Source organism: Buceros rhinoceros, unplaced genomic scaffold (assembly GCF_000710305.1).
Source record: "Buceros rhinoceros silvestris isolate BGI_N320 unplaced genomic scaffold, ASM71030v1 scaffold7259, whole genome shotgun sequence".
NCBI classification, from domain to species: Eukaryota; Metazoa; Chordata; class Aves; order Bucerotiformes; family Bucerotidae; genus Buceros; species Buceros rhinoceros.
The window spans coordinates 4184-27236 of NW_010433191.1; the positions used below are offsets into that span (position 1 = coordinate 4184).

Sequence of the window (23053 nt, forward strand, 5' to 3'; positions counted from 1 at the left end):
CCTCAGGGCCAACCTCACCCCCCCCGGGCGCAACTTGGGGCTGTTTCCTCTTGTCCTGTCGCTTGTGCCTGGGGAGAAGAGACCAACCCCCGCCTCAATCCAACCTCCTGAATTTCAGGGAGTTGTCAGAGCCAGAAGGTCTCCCCTGAGCCTCCTGCAGGCTAAACCTCTCCAGGTCCCTCAGCTGCTCCTCAGCGCATTGTGCTCCAGACCCTGCTCCAGCTTCATTGCTCTTCTCTGGACGTGCTCCAGCACCTTAAAAGCCTGCTCAGCAAGGAAGGACTTTTCAGTGTGTAGTTGCTGTGCTCTCTGGCAGCTACTGGTTGGCAAAGGGTGTTTTTGAGGCCTTTTTAGCTGCCTTTGGGCAGGTTTTCACACACCTGGAAAAAATGTGTTGAGATGTAAAAGAGCTCCTTTCCCTGACACATTTCAAGCCCCTGTTCCAGAAGTGAAGAAGCCAGTCCTTGTCAGATAAGAGGATCAGAATGGAACACAGGAAGAAAATAGATGGTAAAATGATGCTAAAACACTTAACAAAAGGTTGTATTTTTAACGCATCATGTTAATTCCACGTGTTCCAAGGAGAAGGTTCTGCTCAGACCACTAAGCTTTATCTGAACAAACCATAGGTAAAAATTCAGTGAGGTATGTGTATCCTGTGGACGGGATAGATGTTATAATTTAGGTTCTAATAAATTGCTGCATCTCGAGAGTAATGAATAGGCTTTTGTTCTCTGCTTTTATTGGTGAATCAGTTCTCTTACGGTAACCCCAGATGTCACGTATGCTCAGGACTGTACAGTGCTTATCTGTTGTGCCTTTTTGGGTTTTATTTTGCCTCTGACAGAGCCGACAGTGCGGGCAGAGCTGATGGAACAGGTGCCTCACATCGCGATGTTCTGTCAAGAGAACAGACCCTCAATCCCCTACGCCTTTTCCAAGTACTTGCTGCCCATTGTGGTACGATACCTCGCAGACCAGAACAACCAGGTACGTGTCTTTTACAAACAGTTGATCATGTAGCTGACTGTCCCCGGTGTGATGCTAAATCCAAATCATCTAGCATCATACGAGTGTGTTAGATACTTTTTTTGGAGAGGCAGGGGTTAGCCATGTACGAATTCAATTATTAATCATTATTTTTGTACAGTCTTCTTCTTTCTTTAGATGGAACTAAGCAAAATTGTGCCAGAATTTAAAATACATTTGAAACAAACACAGTTATTCATTGTCTGCCAAGCTTGTTAATCTGAGAAAAAGAGGATTTGTCTAATAAAATCCACATTCCTTAGAACCTTTTTATGCCCAACTAGTTGTGCTGCTTTTCTTCACATATTGCATGAGCTTTGCCATGACGATTTCTTTAGACATCGCTGTTCTGTGAGTTGAGGAGTGGGTTGGTGGCCACTTTAATAACAGCATTGCCTTAGTTTATAGCGTGTGGGTGTCCTTGGACTCAAACACAGTTTGCTTCAAACATGAAGTGCTTTTGGAGCACTTGTCCTCTCGACTCTGCCAAAATACATGAGACAGACTTAAACAAAAGCCTCTCTTTGAACTCCTTGCTTCCATTTTTTGTCTTGATAGGTAAGAAAAACAAGCCAGGCAGCGTTGTTAGTTCTGTTGGAGCAGGAGCTCATAGAGAGATATGATGTGGAGACCAAAGTGTGCCCCGTTCTCATCGATCTGACTGCTCCAGACAGCAATGATGACGTGAAGACGGAAGCCGTGGCTGTAAGTAACAACCCCACCAAGTCACGGAGTGTGAAGTTTGCCTGAGTGCTGGATGTGGAACATTTCCATCGGTAGAAAGCCTGTAACGCTTGAATTCTGTTGGTCTTTGCTGCATGCCTGTTCTCTTTATTGATTTTTGGTTTACTGAACCAAATAACAAGCATCGGAGTTGAATAATTCATGGCTGGTTGATGGTTTTCTTTTTTGCGTTAGACACAGCCTTAATACTTACTAATTATTGTGTTGAATTAAAATAGCAAGCAAGTTAGTAAGTTAATTTATAAAGGAGAAATGTCTTCCACAGCTGTGTTATATCGTGACAAAAAAATGCTTCCTGCAAAAGCAGCCAAACCTCACTTCAACATATGGAATTTTTTTTTCAATATTTTTTCACAATTGTCAATAAAATTACTTGTATCAGAATGAAAAGTAAACATGAAAAGCCTCTACTGAACTGCCAGGGGATTGTGCGCTGTACAAGCGTCCCTGATTAGTGTCTCTCATGCCACTAGATAATGTGCAAAATGGCCTCCATGGTGGGAAAGGACATCACGGAGAGACTCGTTCTGCCCCGGTTTTGCGAAATGTGCTGTGACTGCCGGATGTTCCACGTTCGGAAGGTATGAACTGTTGGCGTCCGGTCGGGATCAGCTGTGAAAGGAGCATCATCAACTTGGAACTTGCTTTTGACTCAGTGGCTTTTTCCTGCTGGACCTCAGTTGTGAGGTGTAGGAGTGAAAGCTATGGGGTTTCTTTGTTGGCTCTGGGTTTTTTTCCCCCCGAGTTCCTACCTTTATTACAGAATCAGAGAATCTGCTTGTCCTTATGATGATGTAGTGTTGCAGTTTGAAACTATGAGGCTGCGTCTCCAAAAAAGTTTTGTCAGTTTGTAGATCCGGAGGGAATGTAAACCCACTGAAACCTACATAAAGTTCAGTGGTTCATTAAGGCTTTGTTTAGGCAAAGGAAAAGAATGCGACACACAGGTTTTAACTTAAAGGGGGTGAAACCAGAAAGTGTTTTAATGCTGAATGCAATTAAAACCATAAATCAGTCATTTAAATTTAAACAGGGCTGGGAGAGAGATTGATAAATACATAAATAGGCATATACGAGTACAATACAGTCCCCCATTTTGACCCACATCTCCTGTTTACAAACAAAGAACCCGCCACGTGGTCGCACCGCTGGGGTGGGGAAGGAAGGGAGTCTTTGTCTGTTACTTCACAAGTTTTCAGTCTGAGAAACAACTCCTGGAGCAAACCTCCACACAGTAACGTAGTCCTTCTTCCTCCGGGGTAGCTGGGAGAAGGCTTGAGTTTACCGGGGCAATACTCAGAGGCTTCTAGCTCACCCCCGCTGCGGAGTGGGATACGGACCAGATCTCCGGGAAATGCTTGTGAGTTTCCCGCATCTGCGGAGGCTCTGTGCTGAGCATCTGAAACTCTGTTTGCTTCTCCCCTCGCCATCGGTATCTGTCCCCTCGCACAGGTTCTGGGGACTTACAGCCAGTTTTACCCCTTATCACGTTAAACTCAGTCCAAAGCCACCCCTGCTGGTAATCGGCAGAGCGGGAAGGTCTACCTGCTTCGCAGAAGGAGTCTTTTTACTGTTCAGGGATCTTGAGGTGACTACAAATGTTTTTCTCTCTGATGAAAAGTTTCTCAGTCCTGGGGTGGAAAATCAGAAGTGCCGCGGATTGCCTGGGGGAGTGTCTCAAACCCCGCTTTTTATGCGCTTGTTCACTGAGGCGTGTCTGAAATGTCTCCACTCCCAATCAGGGAGCCAAGAGGGTTGGGGCTTCTCTTCCCAAAAATCACAAGAAAACTTTTCCTGCGCTTTGGGGGAAAAGAGGAGGGGAAACAAAGAGTCTCACTCTTCATCGTTACATGTAGATAGCCAAGAAAACGAGAACCAACTGTGGTACAGCATCAGCCCCCTGAACTCTTATCTCTGTGCAGGAATGGAGTTACAGATGCTCGTTAAGACAGAATAAACCAGAACCTCATCACGGTAGCGAGGTGCTGAGGCTGTGTTTTGGTTTCCTCCTGCCATCACACAGCTTGTCTTCCTCGATAACTCCCTGTATTCTTTCATTTGACCACACTTCAAATGCTTTTTATCCGCCTTCCCTTTCACTTAAATTCTGGGGTGGTTCTTTTGTGATGAAAAAAGCTTGATGAAGCTTGAAATGAAGAAAACAAATTTTGAATTGTTTTTAAATCACAGGAACTGATGGAATGGGGAAGCAGCTGACACCGAGTTTGCACTGAAACCTGTTTTTATGGTTTTAAAAGCTGTCTAGTTTTGTTTGCTCTATTAAAGCCATGATCTTAGTGGTTATTTTTTACATTTTGTCTGCAAGGTATGCGCAGCCAATTTTGGGGATATCTGCAGTGTGGTGGGGCAGCAGGCCACTGAAGAAATGCTGGTAAGCCGTTTCCAAAAGGATTGTTCTTGTTAATGCAAGTCAGTAGTGGAGCTGGACGAGGTACAGAAGGAGGGTAGCTGAAATGCTTTGATAGCTGCTCTGTTGGCTTAGTGAGGAGAGACTCAAAAAGCTGTGGCTTGAAGTCAAGTTTTCCCCCCGGGAAGGAGAGAGACAAGCAGAGAAAAGAAATGAACCTGAGCAATAATGAGTGAAGTAAAGGGAAGAGATACAAATTCAGAATGGAAAAGCAGGGAGCTGGATGGAGCAGCACACAGTCGGTGTCCTCCATTCTCCTGGGCGGTCTGAGGAGTTGTTGGGTGATGCTGGGCTTGGTAACATGGCAGAGATAGGGAACAGAAATCAGCCCAACAGGTGCCGGGATCCTCCGTCAAGCTTTCTTCTCTTGGGAGGTGTGGACTTGTGGAGGGCCAGAGGAGGCTGGTGAGTCAGTGCCTTGAGTTAGCGAGGGTCTTGGATGGCGAGGGTGTAGGATGGAGGCCTGACTTCGGTGAGAGGCTCTTGCAAATGTTCTCTTAGTGATAGATGTCATGAGTTTGGATTAAAATGTTGTAGAGGATGCAGTTAGACTATGAAATAAAGTCCTGCCTGTTAAAACCGACAATGTCCTCAACAGCTGCCAAGGTTTTTCCAGCTCTGCTCCGACAACGTGTGGGGAGTCAGGAAAGCCTGTGCCGAATGCTTCATGGCGGTTTCTTGTGCAACATCACAGGAGGTCCGGAGGACAAAACTGTCCACCCTTTTTATTAATTTGATTAGTGATCCTTCACGATGGGTAAGAACTGCTTGTTATGTCTTGAATAGGTGTCATAAATAAAGGGGGTTACTGTCATACTCTGTATAGAGCTTTTTCCTATAGGTAACACCTCATTTCACACACCTTAAGCAAAATTCTTCTTACACTGCTGAGTTTGTCAGTGGCTGTAGAGTCCCTCACATTTTCACCACAGCATGTAAGAAAAACTATGTCAAACTTTTTCTTGGCTACAGAAAAACCATGAACAAAACTGGAAAATGAGCTGAGGTTTAGTTGTATTTCTTCAGGTTTCCCCAGCATCATTTTCCTTTTGGGAGTTGAGTGGGACAGTGGAGCTTGGGTTTGGGGTTGTTTGGTTTGGGTGGGGTTTTGTGTGGGTTGATTATTATTATTATTAGTCTTGATTTGCTCTTCAAACCTAGTTAAGTTTGTTTCTGAGCAGACTGCTTCCAAGAGCCAGAAGAGTGTGAGCTCTTGGACCCTGGAAAGTCATGCAGGTTGTAGCCCAGCAGAACAAATCAAATTGTAAAAATGGTGGTAGATAAGACAATTGTTGAGAAGGGGAGAATAAATAGTAGGAGAAAGGAGCAAATGAACAACACAGACAAATAAGAAAGGCAGAGAAATGCAGAGCTTACCGTTGGTCAGGCTCGTGGTAGTGAAATGTCTGCTTTTTTTTTTTCACCTTGGACTCTTTTCACTAGGTCCGCCAAGCTGCTTTTCAGTCTCTGGGGCCTTTCATATCAACTTTTGCTAATCCATCCAGCAGTGGCCAGTACTTCAAAGAAGAAGATGGTAAAAACCCAGAAGATTGTGGTTCTGCACAGGAAAACAGGTAAAGAATTCACTAAATCTACTTTTTTTTTTCCCCTCTTTGTTTTACATCTGTATGAACTACAAGTGAAGAAAATGAACTTTCCTGTATAAACTGAGTATTTATCTTGGTAGATAGGAAAGTCTGAAATTTCTCATCTACTTAACTGAGGGCTGGTGGGGCCACAGCTGGAGTGCTGAATCCAGTTCTGGGCTTCCCACTATGTGAGAGACATGGACATACTGGACAGAGTCCAGTGAGGGGCCGCAAAGATAATCAAGTGACTGGAGCGTCTCTCCGGTGAGGAACAGCTGGGAGAGCTGACACTGGATGGAGCCAGGCTCTTCCCAGTGGTGCCCAGTGGCAGGACCAGAGGCAATGGGCACACACTGAAACACAGGAGGGTCCCTCTGAACATCAGGAAACACTTTCTTCCTGTCAGGGTGATGGAGCACTGGCACAGGTTGCCCAGGGGGGTTGGGGAGTCTCTGTCCTTCAAAATTTTCAGGGGCTGTCAAGACACGATCCTGGGCAACTGGTTCTGGGTGGCCCTGCTTGAGCAGGGGATGACCTTGGATGAGATGACCTCCAGAGGTGCCTTGCAACCTCAAGTGTTCTGGGATTCTATGATTTATTTTTCTATGCTGTCAGTAAGTCTCGTTTGGTGGGTGGCAAGCTGATAGCATGGGTGTGAATTTTTGAGAGCATCGGTTTGCAACGCATATATTTTGGTTCTTAAATGTTGATTTGCTTTGGCACTCAGCAGTGAACAGGTCAGGAGCACGGACGATGTTACGACAGAGGATGAGCACAACAGGACAGAGGGTCTGTCTTCACACACTGATAGCGACAATTTTGCAACAAAACTTGAAAATGCCATGGAAGATCAAAACACAGTGTCCAGTAACTCCCCGAGGGAAAGGGGGTTCCAGACTGAGTCATCCTTCCGTTGCACTTTGTCTTCAGAATCTCGCGGGGAAGTGGCCGACGAGAACGAGCGATGTCCTTGCTGCTGTTCGGCAGGTCTGCGGGAGGCCGGGCTGTGCTCCCAGGAAACCCCTCTTTCGGAGCAGGAATTGTACAACTCGTTCCATTTCTGGAGGACTCCACTTCCTGCGATAGATATTGACTTGGAGCTCCAGCAGGCCTCTGACATAATGCTCGATAGAGAAATTCAGGAACTCACTATGCCAGGCTCTTCAAACATTCCTATGGCCACGAGGAAAGAATTGGAAGAAATGATAGAAAATTTGGAACCCCATATAGACGACCCGGATGTTAAAGGTATGGTAAAGGTACCGAAGCGCTGGCAGTGTTGGGGGATGGCGTACTCCCTGGTTTAATGATGTAATCAAGTAGATGGTTCTGTTACCAAAAATTCGGAGGAAAAACTTCCTAACACCAATGTAGCATTAAGCAGCAGCATTTTCTTTATCTTATCAGCGCCGGGTGCAGTGAGGATCTCTTCCTCAAATCACGCACCCCGTGTGCTGCCCCAGCCAATGCTTGTATCACCCCATTACAGACATATTCATTATTTTCCCCCAAATCATCATACATATTCAAAAACTGATTAATAATTTTGCATAGCTATTACGCATGTGGTTTGAGCTTCAGAAGATCCATTTTGCGGGCTATGTCATGTCCTACCGGTCGCTGAAGAAAGATTTGAAGGTTTTCGTGGGAACTCTCCCATATCCGGTGGATAATTGGCACAGAAACTTGTGTTATCGGAATTTGTTGTGATTTACGCAGGTTTCAGTCGGTCTTCAAACAGCTCAGCTCATCTTCTCTCTTCTGTTCTGTCTTCTCCTGTTGCTCTCCCAGACCGTGGACTTGCAGTTTAGATTTTTCTCCTTCCTCTCCCCAACTGGCAAGGTTTTCATGTCTCTATTGTACAGACCAGTATTTACAAGGGAACAGAACAGTTCCAGTTGATCAGGAAGTTAAGTTGTGATTAGCATCATGCAAAATAAGGCAGATGAAGATTTTTTTTTTTAAAATATCAAAGTGTGATAAATGGTTTTCATGTTATACATCATCCATTTCAAAGCTCTTTGAGGGTGGAGAATAGTTTCACAAGTGTGACCAGCTGGTGGAGCAGCACCTTGGAGGCACCTCCAGGGCTGAAATGTCTTGGTTATTTCACACATACCTACTGGAGATAGGTTTCTCCTGGTATTTGTGAGCTGAATGAATAAATCCTAAGGCACATCAAGCTTGAGTGTCGCAGCCAGGAAGTGCAGAGGCACCACTGAGGAAGGAACAATATTGTTCTGGAGCTGAAGGATCCCTAGGGGAAAGCATTCCAGATAAAACAGGAAGGAAAAAGAGAGGCAAGTTGGGAGTGGGAAAAACTTTTTTAGAATAAACTGCTACTGCTTTGAACTTCTTTCTGTTGTTAGTAGGTTGATACACTAATAACTTTAAAACCCAGTTTTTGCTGTGGGGAGGGTGGTCTTAACACAGTCACCTTCGTGTTCCGTTCGGTGCCTCTGCCTTGGCCAAGGCTGGGTAGTGAAGCCCCATGAAACACCTTCTAAACTGGGCACTTGTTTTCCCCTCTTGCCCATGCTCTCGTGATTTGGTCTAAATACTTCAGGAGCTGGAATTTAACAACACGCCTGTTTGATTTGGTAATGGAGATGTTTTTAAACAAAAGCATAAGGAAATTGAGGCAACCAATAGAATAATACTCATTTTGCGTGTGTTTGCGAAACAGCCCTGGTCCCAAGCGGTGCCAAGAGTCTTTGAGAAGAAGTCGCTCGAGCAGAGTCGCTCGGTTTTTATCCTGGGGAAGGAGCAGGTGAAAGGCACTGCAAGCTCATGCAGCCCAGAGTATGGTGTGTCCAGTGTGTACCCCAGTCTTCCCCGTGTCTTGGCTGCCGAGCACTGGGGGGTTGCTGTGTGCATACAAAGAACTGACCATTTGTGGTTGCCTGGGGTTTTGGGGCTGTTTTTGTTTTGGAGGTGTTTAGGTTTGTAACTCACTGGGTTTTCTGTAGTGTGGCTCCCTGTTGTCAGAGCAGTTTATGTTCAAACTTGAAACCCGTGCTGCAAGGCACGGGACTGCTGAGGTCTCTAGCAAATAGGATTTTTTGACAGTGACCAGCAACTGCCATAGTACGTACATTTTTTTTTTTTTTCCTTCATAATCTCATTCTTAGGGGTGAACTGCTTTAACTGAATCCCACTCTCCAAAATCTTGACCTTGAAGGCTTCCTTTCCAGGACTAACTGGATAACCAAAGGGATAAATCCGAGTAAGAGGTGCTGGAGCAGTGAGCAGGCAAGGTGAAGACAGCCTGGCTTCTCACAGACAGACCGCTGGCTGGCGGAGCTGCGCAACCTGCGCAGAGTTAGGCGCTGCCGGGTAATCCCTATTAACAGGACCTTCCCATCCACGGGCCAGACGTCCCCACGGTCTCAGACTTCAGGTTACTGGGGCTAACTGTGGCTTGTGCCAGGTAGAGGCTGCTTTGCCGAATGGAGGATAGGGATAAACCAGCCCAAATGTGGGGTCAGTTGATCCCATTCCCTTCTCAAAACTCTGTTTGTAATTCAGGCTGCTAGTGCTGCCTGCAGACTAAAATCTGTCGTTAATGGAAGAGTAGGTGAGGAGGAAGGGGAGAAGACACTCCCTGATTTTAATGTTTTAATGACCTGCATCTCTGTACCCATTCACACAGCCCATTGCTTTTGCCTCTGAGTAAGAAGTGAGGGTGAGGAAGGCAGGTCCTTCAGAAAAAAGATGAGAACGTGCCACTTAGAAACATCAGTGTCTTTTGGTGAGACATGAGGAGAAACAGAACAACAGCGAAGCGTGTTGCAAGGACGGAAGCTCCTGAGGACCAGTCTTCCTCCCCAAACCCGGCTTCCCACGAGCTCTGAGGCGTTTGTGTGTCGTGCATGAGAAGGGAGCCTTGGCCGTTGCTGCTGCTTTTAATGGTTTTCTGGGAAACGTTGCTGATCTTACAGCTGCAGGGAAGATCTTTGTGGGAGGTGGAGAGGGGCAGCAGCCACCTCGGTCAGGAGGGTGTTGGCACAGATCCTGGACCGTGTCTGTGTGTCGTGTCTCCTTGAGTGCAGGAGAGTGTAATTCTTTTCAATTTTCTTTGCTTGATAAATGAGAATAAACAGGAAATTGGACAGGCATTTCCTGCCCTAGCAGGTGCTCGGGAATGACCACCTATTTTACATGGGTTTGGGGTGATTAAGTACTGGAACAATTTACTAACCTTGATCTTGTTTATTCTCATGGGCCTTGAAGTAGAGAGGTTTACTGTCAGTGAAGTAACACTTGGAGAGTGAAGTCACAGCAAGCTTTTGTTAATCTTAGCAGTTGTAGAATTCCTAAATTTTAGATATTTATACAAAATTATTACATTTTCTATCTTTATATATATTTATATAAAAATATAGATATATATTAACACTATTTTCTAAAACGTGGTTTATAGTGGAAGTATTAGTGCAATGTTGCTTTTGTTTTTAATGTGCCGTGTTCTTTCCTGTTGAGGTGAATTATGGTAACACAGCAAGAATATCAGTTATTGTGCCAGAAATTTGACACAGTTACAGAGCCAGCATTGCATGTTGTTCAGAATTATCTTTACTCCTGCTCCTCAGACTCCACCTAGATGCCAGCGAACCCAGAGTGTGCTTTCCAGTTTTTCCTGCTAGCTGAGATTGCGCTGAGCTGTAATTTCACATCTTGTAACAGATGTATTGCAGATGTTTATCCACAAATGAGTCCAGCTTTCTTCGATTCTTGTTAATTACCCTATCAAAGCTAGAGGGAGAAGTTCTAGGATTCTAAATTCAGATTCTGAACGTGGCAAAGTGGGATAAAAAACAAGCATATGGTTGGTCGTTTAATTTCACAACACGCGTTTAAAGAACCTTTGAAAAGCCAAAGTACAAGGAATGCAGTTTCTGGCTGGCTGGGTAAATTTACTGGGTCAGGAGATTATTCCTCCTTATTTTGGAAAGCACTGGAGGAGGAGAGAGTCAGCACAGATCAGGCTGCCCTGCATTCTGTGCCGCCTGCAGCTACAATTGCCTCTGGTGCCCGACCCGCTTAGGTCAGGCGGTATCTAAGGAACGTCGCTCCATGAAGCTTGTTTTAATTAGCAGCAAGCAGACAAGTCTCAGAGCTGCTGGGTCTGTTTCACGAGAACGGATGACAGAGTGTGAAGGTTGAAGTATCCTGTCCGGGAAAGAGTTACTGAGGTCTTGCTCTTCCTATACAGATCTGGCTTTAGAGTGGCTTTAAAAACCTAAGAATTTAATGACCATACGTATTTTCTTATAAATAAACCTGTTCTCATCTTTCATTTGAATGACTTTTCCTTTCTTTCTCCTGCTCCCACTTCCCACAACACCATTATTACACACCAAGATACTTACAGAAATAATCCTGCCCTAACAACAGCCTCTTCCTCCTGGTTTTTGCTTATAGACAAATTTCATTGAGCCATAGCTGAGCATGCCGGAAAAGAGTGGAGTGTTCATCTGCTTTGCATTCTACGCTCATTGACCCCTGTTTGGGATTTACTTGCAGTCATTAATCTTAAATTTGTACCTCCTCCATAGTTCTTCTGCCATTAGTCCCCGTCTAAAAGTTGATCCCTGGACTTGCTAACGGCGTGTTGCCGTCCAGTCTCTCATGTGTGTCTCTTTATGCTGCAGCACAAGTGGAGGTGTTGTCTGCTGCACTCAGAGCATCCAGTTTGGATCCTCCAGAAGAGCCAATGGCCAGTGTCGGCAAGGTAGCGGACTCCCAGACCGAGCTAACCATCGATGACCAACACAACTTCAAACCTATAGTGGGTGATATTGTGCCTTTAATTGGTGACACAGTTGAGGTAAGAAGCGAGTTTTGTACGCGGTTGGGTTTTTTCCCCATTGGGATTTCCAGGGCTCCAGTAATGGAGCAGTGTTTTGCTTCCATGCTACACAGAACCACGACAAGTGATTTGTTGAGTCCTGCTGCATACGCGGTGTTTTCAGATGGAGTTTTGATAAATGTCTTTGAAGAGTCTCGGAGTTGACATCAGTCCAGTGCAGACATTTTCAACCTTCTTTAATTAGAGCAGTGTTTCTAGATGACATTTAATTAACTTTTCACCTAAGCTCTTGGTCTACCGCGTAGCCCAAAAACAAAGGGGGAGTGGAGGACTGTGACATTTACTTGGGTACTGCTGTTCATGCACAACCGTAATTTAACACTGCAAGTGTGGCTGGTTGGTTTGCTTCAAAAAACCAACCTGTCCCCAATTCCCAATGTGTTTCTTGATCCCAGGATCTCTTGCAGTCACTCCTTCCTAATGCTAACTGGTAAATGACAGCGTAAATGTACCCCCTGCCCTTCTGATTCGGGGAGTGTTTGTTCAGAGGAGTCTCTCCTGCCTTTTCTTTCTACACAGAATATGATGCTGACAGAAGCTTTAAGAACCTGGCACGTTGCTGGTACATGTTGCATGTTTCAGTTTTACTCTTTTAAATCTTAATCTGCCGGTTCCTTGTTTGTGGCTGGTGTTGAATCAAGCCCTCGTTTGACAAGTGAGAGCGTGTTGCAGAGGTGACCTAGAATTTGGGACTCAAGCTGTGATCTGTTGAGCAAGTGGCCTGTTGCCCCTAGCAGAGAAGGCAGCTGTATTGGCTCCTGAAGGAGGTAATGCCACATGCTAAAGAGAGATTCGTGAGTCGAATGGAAACAGGCATTGTAACAGAGTGAACAGGCAAGATTTTGGGACACGAGGGTAGCTCTTTTATTCTTCCTCAAGAAGCACCATTTTTGTTTTTGTAAGGCCACAACAAAGATTTTGCATCTCAGAGATGGTGTTCACCAGTCTGGTACTCAAGAAGCTGAATTTTTGTGCCCTCCGCAATGCTCAGTTCAGCGTGTGCACGTTACGTGGAGAAAGTACAGATGGAACTTTGTCTGCAGGAGCAGAGACATTGCGTTGACTTAAATACCACCAGTGCTGTGGTGGTTCTGCACTGAAGCTCTTCCTTTCTGGAAAGCAGATTTGACTTGAAAAATGGCTGGGTAAAAATGTTCCCATCTGTGACGCCCTTCAGTATATTTAGTTGTTCAGCTTAGTTCAATCAGGGTCTTATTTTTATCTTTCTTGGTTTTGTTTTTTTTTAAACTAAAATCCTGCAGAGATGGTTTTCAGAGCCTCTGTTCTGTAGTTGGACACATTTAGTTAGAGTCAAGTGCAGATCTTTTCTTTCCTTGGGTCTTTGCACCTTCTTGCTGCTGCTGGACAAGCCTGCCAGGCAACGTGGGCCGTGGTGCCGGCGATACATGATTGTCGCCCAGCTCGGCCGGTTCTTCATCACCTGTAATGATACCTCAGTGACTAAAATTACAGCCCAGCGCTTAGATGAAAGCAGCTTGTGGAAGAGGAAAAAGCAAACCAAGGCAGATAGATGTATCCTGGAGGCTTTTTTGAAGATGTTTATAGGTTGCTGGAAAATGCTTTTTGTCAAACTGATCTGAACAACGGGTAGAGAGGGAATGTCCTCAGTGTTGCCCCTCAGAGCTCACCCTGCAGTGTCTCTGAATAGACACCTTGCCTCATATCTAGCAAAAATCCCTTTGTCCTGTTCTACCAGACAGCAGCCTGATGTGCCCCTCAAATATTCATCGCGTACTCCTTGAAATTCAGGGTCGATTATGCAAAGTGCTTTGTGTCTGGGGAGCTCCACTGGTACAGAAAGGGACAGCAGCACCGTTTCTCATCGCAGATCAAAGCTCTGCTGCTCAGCAGAGGTCTGAAGTAGCATCTCAGGCCTTATCTTCAAGGCCAGGATGCTCGAGTGGTTGCTAACAGTGATTTTAACCTGCCTCTGTGAGGGGTGATGAGTGCTCCACTGGGACTCCATATTATATGGTGAAACTCATCGGTAGAAAAGATGACAGAATAACCACCTCTAGGAAGGGAGCGACAGCATAAGCTTCACCAGTTCCTGCTCTGAAGCATGAGGCTGGCTTTGTGTTGGCCTTTTTCTAGCACAAATCCAACAAAATCTGCTACAGATGTTTCCTCGTTTTCCCTTCGGGGGGGGAAGCGATATGACCCCTGTGTTAGTTACCTTCCTGTAGCGTGGTCTCAGAGGTGCCCCTCTCTGACTTCCACTCTGTAAGACCCAAACCGGAGAAGAATCAGAGGAGCCTGTGTTTGAAATGGAAAGCAGAAAGATTTGTCTTACAGACCATTTGATTTTGGGCTGTAGCAAAATAGTATTTGATATTAAAACGTGTGTTCCTTTAAGGAAAAGGCCCTGAGTTGAGGACAGCACTTCACACTGACGTTTGTTTTGAGTTTAATCCTTGAGTGTATTTTGTGTGACTTTCCCCCCCCGCCACCTTTTTTCATAGAACATGGATTCTACACTTCACTATATTCACAACGATTCAGATTTGAGCACCAACAGTAGTTTCAGCCCTGAAGAAGAAAGGAAATCCAAAGTACAGGTAAATGACAGCGACTTCTGGGTTTCCTACGTGTCTAAGTGGAATTCTTTTATGCATATGGGAACTTCTTATGCATTTCCTTCAGTCATTTCTGATGCCTTGTAATTTCTATTAAATACGGTAAACTCTTAAAGAAGTAGTTGTAAAGCAGTCCATGTTTCCAGAGATAACGGTGTAATTCAGCAGTTGCTTCTGTCTTAATTAGGTATCGGAAAGGACAGTATTTTTTGATGTGAGGTAATGGTTGTCGAAGACTTCTAGGCTCTGGTTTCACTTGGTTTCATTTTCTATGGGAACTCTGCTATCATGGAAATGAAATGATTGAGGAAACAGGATTTTTTGTTCTGACAGCAAGTGTTAATGAGCCTGATGAGGATGTGTTGACCACAGCGTGAATGCTCTGCCCTTTTCTCGCTGTAGGACGTTGTACCTCAAGCCTTGCTGGATCAATATCTATCCATGACCGATCCATCTCGCGCACAAACGGTTGACACCGAGATTGCCAAACACTGTGCCTACAGCCTGCCCGGCGTGGCCCTGACGTTAGGCAGGCAGAACTGGCACTGCCTGAAGGACACCTATGAGACGCTGGCTTCCGACATGCAGGTGAGCTCTGGGAGCAACGACAGCGAGTAACCCCAGCTCTGATGGTCGTTACGGGGTGTTGCGTGGCTCTGCTTTTCAGGTGGAGCTGCCCATCACTGATAGTAGTTGTAGCTGGGTGTGAGTGGTGCTCAGGTGGTGAGGAAATGGGGTGGTCTGGGAGGTGGATCTCCAGTGTGAACGTGAGGAGAGGTCTCTGATCTCTGCTCACTCGAGATCTTCCGGCAGTGGTTGGGATTCTCCTCGGTGTGAGTATCTGGGCTGTGAGCAGACGTGGGTCCCTGTGGGCACGGCTGGAGGTCGGTGAGTCAGCCTCACGCCGGACCTTTTGCCGCTGCGTCCAGCGAGTCAGAAGGGAATAACATCACCCTGCAGCTCCGTGTCTTAAAAACAAACACTGGAAATAGCAGCATTTTCCTTGCTGTCAGGTGGTGAGGTGGTGGCCTTGGGCATTCTGCTGCTGTTTGCCAGTGCTCCCTTGTTTCCTTTTATGGAGATGCTCTTTTATTTGTTTTTAAACATTCTCAGACTGCTTCACCTCTCTTGCACTCACTGCTTGCTCCCGCAGAGCAGCAGTTCTCACTGATACGCAGGGAGTAATTTTATACATGGCTCTTGCTCAGATTTTCCAAACTCTTTGGCAGCCATTACAACCAACCAGCTAAGAAACTTAAAACAGAAGTAAAGCCAAATGAACCCCTATTCAAATCTGCCCCGAGATCCTGGCCACTCTGCTCTGGACTCAGACTGAATCCCACACGAGGGCAGAAGAACAGTATCTGTCAGCTGAGGAATAGGTGCTGTTGGGCTTTTGTAACGATTTATTGGAAGTAGCTGCTCCATGAAGACAGTGCCCCCTCGATTTAGGGTGAATAAAAGCTCTGCGGGGCACTCAGGGTGGGTGAAACCTCACCTGCTGCGGCAGCTAAATGTTGTCTTCTGTTTTATAAGCTAAACGAGGGAGGAGGGAGTACGGTGGGACAAACTGACCCCAAATATTTTAAAGCACAGAGTAATGTGTGGAACAGTACTGATGGCAGGAGCACTGTTTTCCTTGCTTACACCTGGAAAATTAAAATATTTTCATTACTCCTATTTGCCTAGTTCCTTGAGGCTCAAGTAGAAGCGATGATGCCGTGTCATTTGTCCTTCCTTTCCCCCCCCCTTCTTTCTTTCCTTTTCCTTTTGTATTTTTTTCCCCTTTTTTCCTTTTGTATTTTTTTTCCCTTTTCCCTGTTGTGTTTTTGCTTGTTAATGAGACACTGTTGAATGTATCGCTCAGTTCTGCAGCTCGCTGGCAGTCCAGCTCGCTCACTGACTCTCAAGAGCACTTCAGATGGTACGTCAATAAAACCCCTTCATTTCTCTGTTCCGCAGTGGAAGGTCCGGCGGACGCTGGCGTTTTCCATACATGAACTCGCCGTCATCCTTGGAGACCAGCTCACAGCCGGAGATCTAGTGCCCGTCTTCAACGGCTTTCTGAAGGATCTGGATGAGGTCAGGATAGGTGTGCTCAAACACCTGCACGACTTCCTGAAGGTACGGCCCTGCTCAGCCCCCCTCAAGCACTAGCACGTGTTGTGCTGCTCTTCTTGGCGTGCTTTCCAACGGTGTCGCTCCCCGTGGGGTCCAGATGTGTGTTGCTGATAACTTCTTTTCTCTGCAGAGCCTGGTTGGTGCGTGTTTATTCAGTGCAGGGGTGCCACCACAGTGGGTGGCATTATTTTTTTTTGATGGCTCTAACCTGTCTCTGCAGCTTTAATATAAAGGGGTTTTTTTAATAAGTGTTTCATTGGTTGAATGTTAAAGGTCGTGTTCTACCTGCTGATTGTAGCCTACGCTTCTTTATTGTTAAGGGTTGAGGGACCAAGGTAATAACAACTTTAATAACTCCTCGAATCCTTAACGAAATTCAAACCAGGAAGTTTTAGCTCAAACCAGGACATTTATCTAAGTTTCTATTTATCGTTACAGCTTCTTCATCTTGACAAAAGACGTGAGTATCTTTATCAGCTTCAGGAATTCCTCGTGACTGATAACAGCAGGAACTGGCGTTTCCGTGCCGAGCTGGCTGAGTATGTAGTTTTCTGGACGCTTGTTTTTATTGCTGTAAACATTTTAAGATGTTAAAATCATAGAATAGGTGTTTTACAACAATGTTCTTAATTTCATTTTTCACTGGATAGTCCTTATCCTCTCGCTTAAAAATTCCCTGTAGGCTGTGTATCCCTTTCAATAAATAGTTGGGACGTGAAATGTCTTTTTCCATCACCCTCTGTTGAAAACATGACCCTGCCGTCAAAAAGAAGCTGCCCAAAGAGAAGAGCACCTCTGGTTGCTCTTGAGGTTGACAGAAGTGTTCTAGCAGTGCGACTTCAGGTCGCTGTATTTGATGAGCAGGCTGAATTCACGACTGTGAAACGGAGGAGCTCAAGGTCTTGAGGCGAGTAAAGGGAGTGAGTAGCAGAGTAGTGACCTTGGTCTTCATCTGAGCAGACCTTGGCTTTTCCATGGAACTGGTAGGCGGGCTCCTGTGGAGGCAGCTCCGAAGGGTCCGGTTGCTGAGGAAAGCTGGCAGAGGGAAGGAGCAGAGTCAGCGTATCGAGGGAACACACCAGCCGCCTCTCGTCAGCACTCATTAGATCTCATCTGGAGTAATGCATCTGCACCAGCACAGGGAAGATGCTGATAAACTGGAACCAGTTCAGCAGAGGGGCCACCAAGATGATGGAAGGCTGTACCACTTACCTGGCGAGTGTGCGACCAGGGCTTCTCTAGCGGGAATGGTGAAGCAAACTTAATAGTAATGAGTAATTATGGGATGTCTTCTGAGAGACCCAGTTTAACAGCTGCCCCTGATGTCACACTGGTTTTGCTACACTGAAGTGTCATTTTGATTTAGTAGCTACCAATCCCTTACCTGTCCCTGCTGGTAGGGAGACGTTCAACCGGCTGCTTGTAGCATGGCTCTTCTTCTGAAGTGCCCTAGCCGCGGGGTTGGACCGGGTGATGTCCAGAAGCCCCGTCCAGCCCCCACCAGTCAGGGGTTCTGTGTACGTGCAGCCTTGGTTCTTTTGCCGCTCCCCTAGTTTTTCATTCTTGGAGCTCACGCAGCGTTTTGCGTTTATCATGAACAAGCAGCAATTCAAAGTGTGCAGGTGACCCACAGTCAAACTGAGGGCCCGGGAAACTAGAAGGGTTTTACTTTTCAGTACCTTTTATTGTGGCCCCACCGTATGTTTGGCAAGTGTCGTCATGTAAATGATCACACTCCCAGTTACAGCCACGTTTCTTCTGGTTCTAACTGGTTCTTCTTCCATCTTGCAGGCAACTGATCTTGCTTCTAGACCTGTACAGTGCCAGAGACATTTATGACTACTTGCGGCCCATCGCCTTCAGCCTCTGCGCGGACAAAGTGTCTTCTGTCCGCTGGATTTCGTACAAGCTGGTAAACCCATCTAAGCAACGCGGGATTTCAAACTTCCGGGGGTTGGTGGCCAGAAATAATTTTTGTTCTCGTTTCTTCTAGGTTAGTGAAATGGTTAAAAAGCTGTACATGGCTTCAACGTCCACCTTCGTGGTAGACCTCATGAATGAACTTGTTGAGAAGTTCTGTAGGTGCCGCAAATGGTCTGGTCGGCAAACTTTTGTCTTCATCTGCCAGGTGAAACGTTTTGTTCATCTTGGTTGGTTTTGGGAGTGGTGGTGGTGAGAACTGAGGGGGACAGCAACTGGATCTCTTCAGCTGTCTGTTGACAGGATTTTCGTGACTATTCGAGAACTTTGTTTCCAAGGGAATAGGAGTTGCCTGTAGCTCCTTAGCCAGCTAGTGCAGCTTGGTCAACACCAACGTGATCTCGGCAAAATAAACCGAGTTGAGATTAGCTGGGGCGCCAAGGAGCGGTCAAATTTGGAGGCTGGGCCAGAGGTGCAGACTGGGAGCCAACATGACTGCTGCGCAGCTGGGGCAGGTCTCTGAAGTATGGGGAGGAACGCGAGCTTTGAGATTACTGAGAGAAGCACCTTGGGGTACAACGGCTGTTCATTGAGGTGGAGCGTTCTTGCCTTCAAATAGCACCTTTGGGTGCTCCCTACTGTATTTGCGCTGTGAAGGCAGTAAGGCTTGTTAGCTCTGACGACGTGTTGGGGTTTATCCTCGCGGTGCTGAAATCTGATGCAATTGCTTCCATCTTCTTGCCAGACCATCAGCGAAGATGACTGCCTGCCCATGGACCAGTTTGCTGTCCATCTGTTGCCACACTTACTCCACTTGGCATCTGACAGGGTTCCAAATGTCCGAGTCCTGCTGGCAAAGACGCTGAAGCAAACCCTCTTAGAGAAAGGTGAGTGGTGGAAGGGGCTGCGCTGGGCTCACCATGTGTCTTTGCATCCCTCCACTTCCCTACAGTCAGCTGGGAAAGAAGAAACGACATCAGGCGTGGGCGGCTCTTGCTTTTACAGTCTTATTTGCTCATGGAGTCCATCACCTCTGAACCGCAGGACCACGGAAGCCCTGTACTCTGGGAGCACTGTTAGAGCCGCTGCGCTGTGAAACGTGGGATGGTTCTTTACGGGGAGCTCACTCATACACTCAGAAGTGTGCTTTGTGCCTGCTCAGCTCCTCCAGTTTGACCGTACGCGGGCAGCGTCTCCTCAGGTTCTGAACCTCCCGGCAGTGTGCTGCGCTTTGCGCCGAAGCATCGCCCGTCTCTTCCTCCTGTAAGTCCTCTGCATTTTCTCTTTCAGACTATTTTCTCAACTCTGCCAACTCTCATCAAGAAGCTGTGGAACAAACCATTATGGTGCTTCAAATGGACGACGACAGCGACGTCAAGTATTTTGCGAGCATACACCCTGCCAGCACCAAAATCGCGGATGACGCCATGAGCACCGCGTCGTCCACTTACTGAAACGTCCTGAACCTCGCTGTAAATAACAGAAGTTTCAAACACACCATCCTCCAATGCTTCTACAACGGTTGGTCTTGGACAACCTCTTGGGAAGGTTTTCTTGGCAGATCTAACAGGTGGATGTTTTCTAAACCTGAGACCAGGGATTTGAAGTCAAGACCAACGTACCTGTGTCAGCTTGACTTTAGACAGACACTGCTCAGAGGATTATTTTTGCCACCGAAGCCTTAAATCTTCTGTCTTCCTCAACAACTGAAACTTGAATTGGCAGACAGTTTTCGCGGTAGAAAGGCTGTGATTCCAGAGACCTGCCTCGTGGCTCCCGAGGAATTCACTCAGCAAGTATTTTCTGTAGCAACCGATCGATGAAATGGCCGGAAAGGCCGATCTATACGGGATGAAAAACCTCCAGTATTAGTGTTAAACGTTTTTATCGTTCGAGGACTTGATTGGTGTCTGGCTGGGCACGCCCTGAGGGGGGAATAGCTTTGGATGTCTGTCCGTGGGGGAAGGTAGGGGTTGGGATTTCTCTTAAGGGCTCAGTGCTAACACTAAACTAGAAACTGATTTTAATCCTTAAATGCAGCATATTGCTGTGCCCATTAGCAGAAAACTTTTGCTGAGTACCTGTGTCCTAATTATTTTCATGCTGGTCATGACCTAAAGGAAATTTATTAGCATATGTACTTTAAGTCAGGTATTTTTAACTTGATCATGATCGGCTCTGAGGTGCAACTTTTGTCCTTCGCATCCTGTACATACCCGTGAGCCTCCCCGGAGCGCTGCGGTCTTTAATCACATTGTTTAAAGCTGTTGTGATACGAGTTGTTCTCTATTTGTCCAAATAAAATTTATTAATAAGATTGAAAACAATCTGGGGACCTTTTTAAGACATTAAAAGAATAAGTTTGAAATTTAAGTGGCCTTTTTTTTTCTTTTTCCCCCAGTTCTTTAGGCTTTGGTGGCTGTTACAGGGGGCAGGGGTTTGCTTAATGGTTGTGAAGAGTTTTGCCGTGTGCGGTGGAATATCACGCAGCCCAGACGCGCTTTGGCCGCGTCTGAGGGAGGTTTTGCTAGATTCTTCTTCCAGCATCCCTGTTGTGCGTTGAACTTTGCTCCAGCGTCAGACGGCGTCGCAGTGACTCTGTCCTCCACCTCAGTCCGGGTTTAGAGGAAACGGTGAGCTCCGGGTGCCCTTGGTCTGCCTTCAGTCCTGCTTTCCTTCCTCCTTTGAAACGACTGATCCAGTGTCTCCTCCATGTCTTCCAGGGGCAACTTCCTCACGGCACCTTTCCTCCAGCCCACCCAACCTCCAGGGTGTGGAGCTGCTTTTCCGAAGGAGGCAGGAACGGCCACGGCAGCTTCTCCTTGATGTATTTTAGCAGAAGGTGCTGGTTTATCAGCCAGGCGCTGGACACCCTGGCAGCTCGCCCTCAGGCAGGTGCTCTCTGGGCTTTTTTTCCCCGTGTTCTTGGGAAAATAGGTTTTTTCCTTTGCTTGTCCCTTTTTTCTTTTCCAAATCAGCTGAAAATATGAAAAGGTGACCGACTGTATGCCCAGGTCGGAAGGTCAGGGAACATTCTCTTCAGCTTTTCTGTTCCTCGCGTTCTCCGGGACCTGTTTGGAAATCACAAACAATCCCTAGAGGACCGGACACCTCTAAGCTGAAAACTGAGACCCACCTCCCAGACTCTGTTCCAGGGCGAGTTTGAGGTTTTTCCCGAGTGTTTCCAGTTGCCTGAATTCCCCTGACACCTCGTGACTCCCGAGAGGGGAAAGGGAAGGGTTTGCTTTATTCTCGGTGTTGCCCAGCATCTGCAGCCCGAGGGATGCGGTGGCTGTTGCTCACTCTGGTGGGAGTGTTCCCATGCTGGCAGCGTGTGCCACGTCAGTCATTCGAGCTTGGACTTGTCCCTGCGGATGCAGGTCTGGGCTGATGTGCGTCTCCCATCTCAGTGGTGGCCACAGGAGGTGTTTTTACTGTGGGGCTTCGGCTCCTGGTGAACTCCCTCCTGTGTTTCTCCCCTGAAGAAATGTTTGAGCTTCCTATCTCAGTTAATTTCTCTTTTGGTCAGAATTTCTTGAGCAGAAAGTGAGGTGGTTCCCGACTCGTCATCTGCAGAACACCAGATCAGGCCTCACCAGCCAGTTCCCGTTTCATCTCCCAGCTCACTCCTCTTGGAGCTTCTTCAGACATCTCGCAGCCCCGGTTGTTTCAGTCAGTCCAGGTTTCCTGTGTAAGACCGAGCCCAGATAACCTTGGTTTGCGTACGGTGACCACAAAGGCTCCAGCGGGGCTGGACCGTTTCTCTTGTATTGACCATTTCTTTCACTGTTGCCGCTTCTGAGGGGTTTCGCATTTGGTTTTGCTGTGGCTGCTCATTTCCCCGGTCATCTCAGCTTGTAGCTGTGCTGCCAGCTCCCCTTCCCCTCCAAAGGGGAATTTTAGGCTGTGGGTGAGGGGAGCAGCATCTGTGGTTCCTCTCCTGGACTGGGGAGTTGAGCAGGGAGGAGGATTTGGGAAAGCCCACACTGAGGAGCCCCAGCTGCCTTGAGCTGGTCTGTCCCCGGCAGCCTCGCTGTGTTCCTGCTGTGGAGGACGGAGCAGCCCTGGCAGAGGCGGCTGTGGAGGAGCAGCTAGGGAGGAGTCAGCTGCCAAGTCTTGATGACTTAAGGAGCAGCATTAGGAGTTTTAGGGTGCAGTGACCCTTAGTCTTGGCCTTTCCCCTGAAGCCTGCCCTCCTGTCCCCTGCCCAGCGCTGAGCCGGAGGCACCGAGCACCCCGGGGGTCTCTTCTGTCAGGTGTCCCTTTGGCCTGGGTGGGGAGCACGGTGCTGCTGGTTCCTGCTCGCTCCAGGAGCATTAGAGAACGTGGCAGAGGATCGGTGCTGCTGGAAATGAGCCGGACGTGGTCTGGACAAGGCTCACCGTGAGTCAGAGCCGCGTGCTGAAAACTCGGGCTTGGTCAAACCTCGTTTTGGCTGAGGTTGATGTTGATGGTTTAATTTACGTATTTTAATTGAAAGGTCTTAGTCTTTCCTGCTCAAGTGGCTTCAGTACGTAGACTGTAAAAATCGGACCTGGCTCATTAATGTGACGGGACAGGGAGGTAAAACTGAGCCCCCCCGGTGCCAGCATCGGATCAGCGGATGGAGGCGGGACCCAACAGGCAGCGTCTGCCTCCTGAGAAGGGAGTGGAGGCAGCGCTGGGAACGTGGTGTGGGCAGCGCAGAACCCACTGGAACCCCGCAAGGTGCTGGGCACCAGCTGGGGGCGTCAGAGCCGGGGTGGGGCTGAGC

At 47.1% G+C, this 23053-nt stretch overlaps 1 protein-coding gene across 1 annotated transcript; it reads left to right on the plus strand.

Annotated features, from left to right (window-relative positions):
* Positions 1-847: 847 nt before the first annotated feature.
* PPP4R1 (protein phosphatase 4, regulatory subunit 1) lies at positions 848-19776 on the plus strand (the record flags this gene model as incomplete). Its single annotated transcript, XM_010144019.1, has 16 exons — positions 848-990; positions 1588-1734; positions 2247-2354; positions 4100-4165; positions 4800-4958; positions 5645-5775; positions 6518-7038; positions 11445-11620; positions 14146-14241; positions 14662-14847; positions 16222-16383; positions 16819-16919; positions 18172-18292; positions 18374-18508; positions 19046-19187; positions 19591-19776. Coding segments are annotated over 16 exons (2558 nt in total), but the record flags the coding sequence as incomplete, so codon positions are not given.
* Between the last annotated feature and the right edge of the window lie 3277 nt (positions 19777-23053).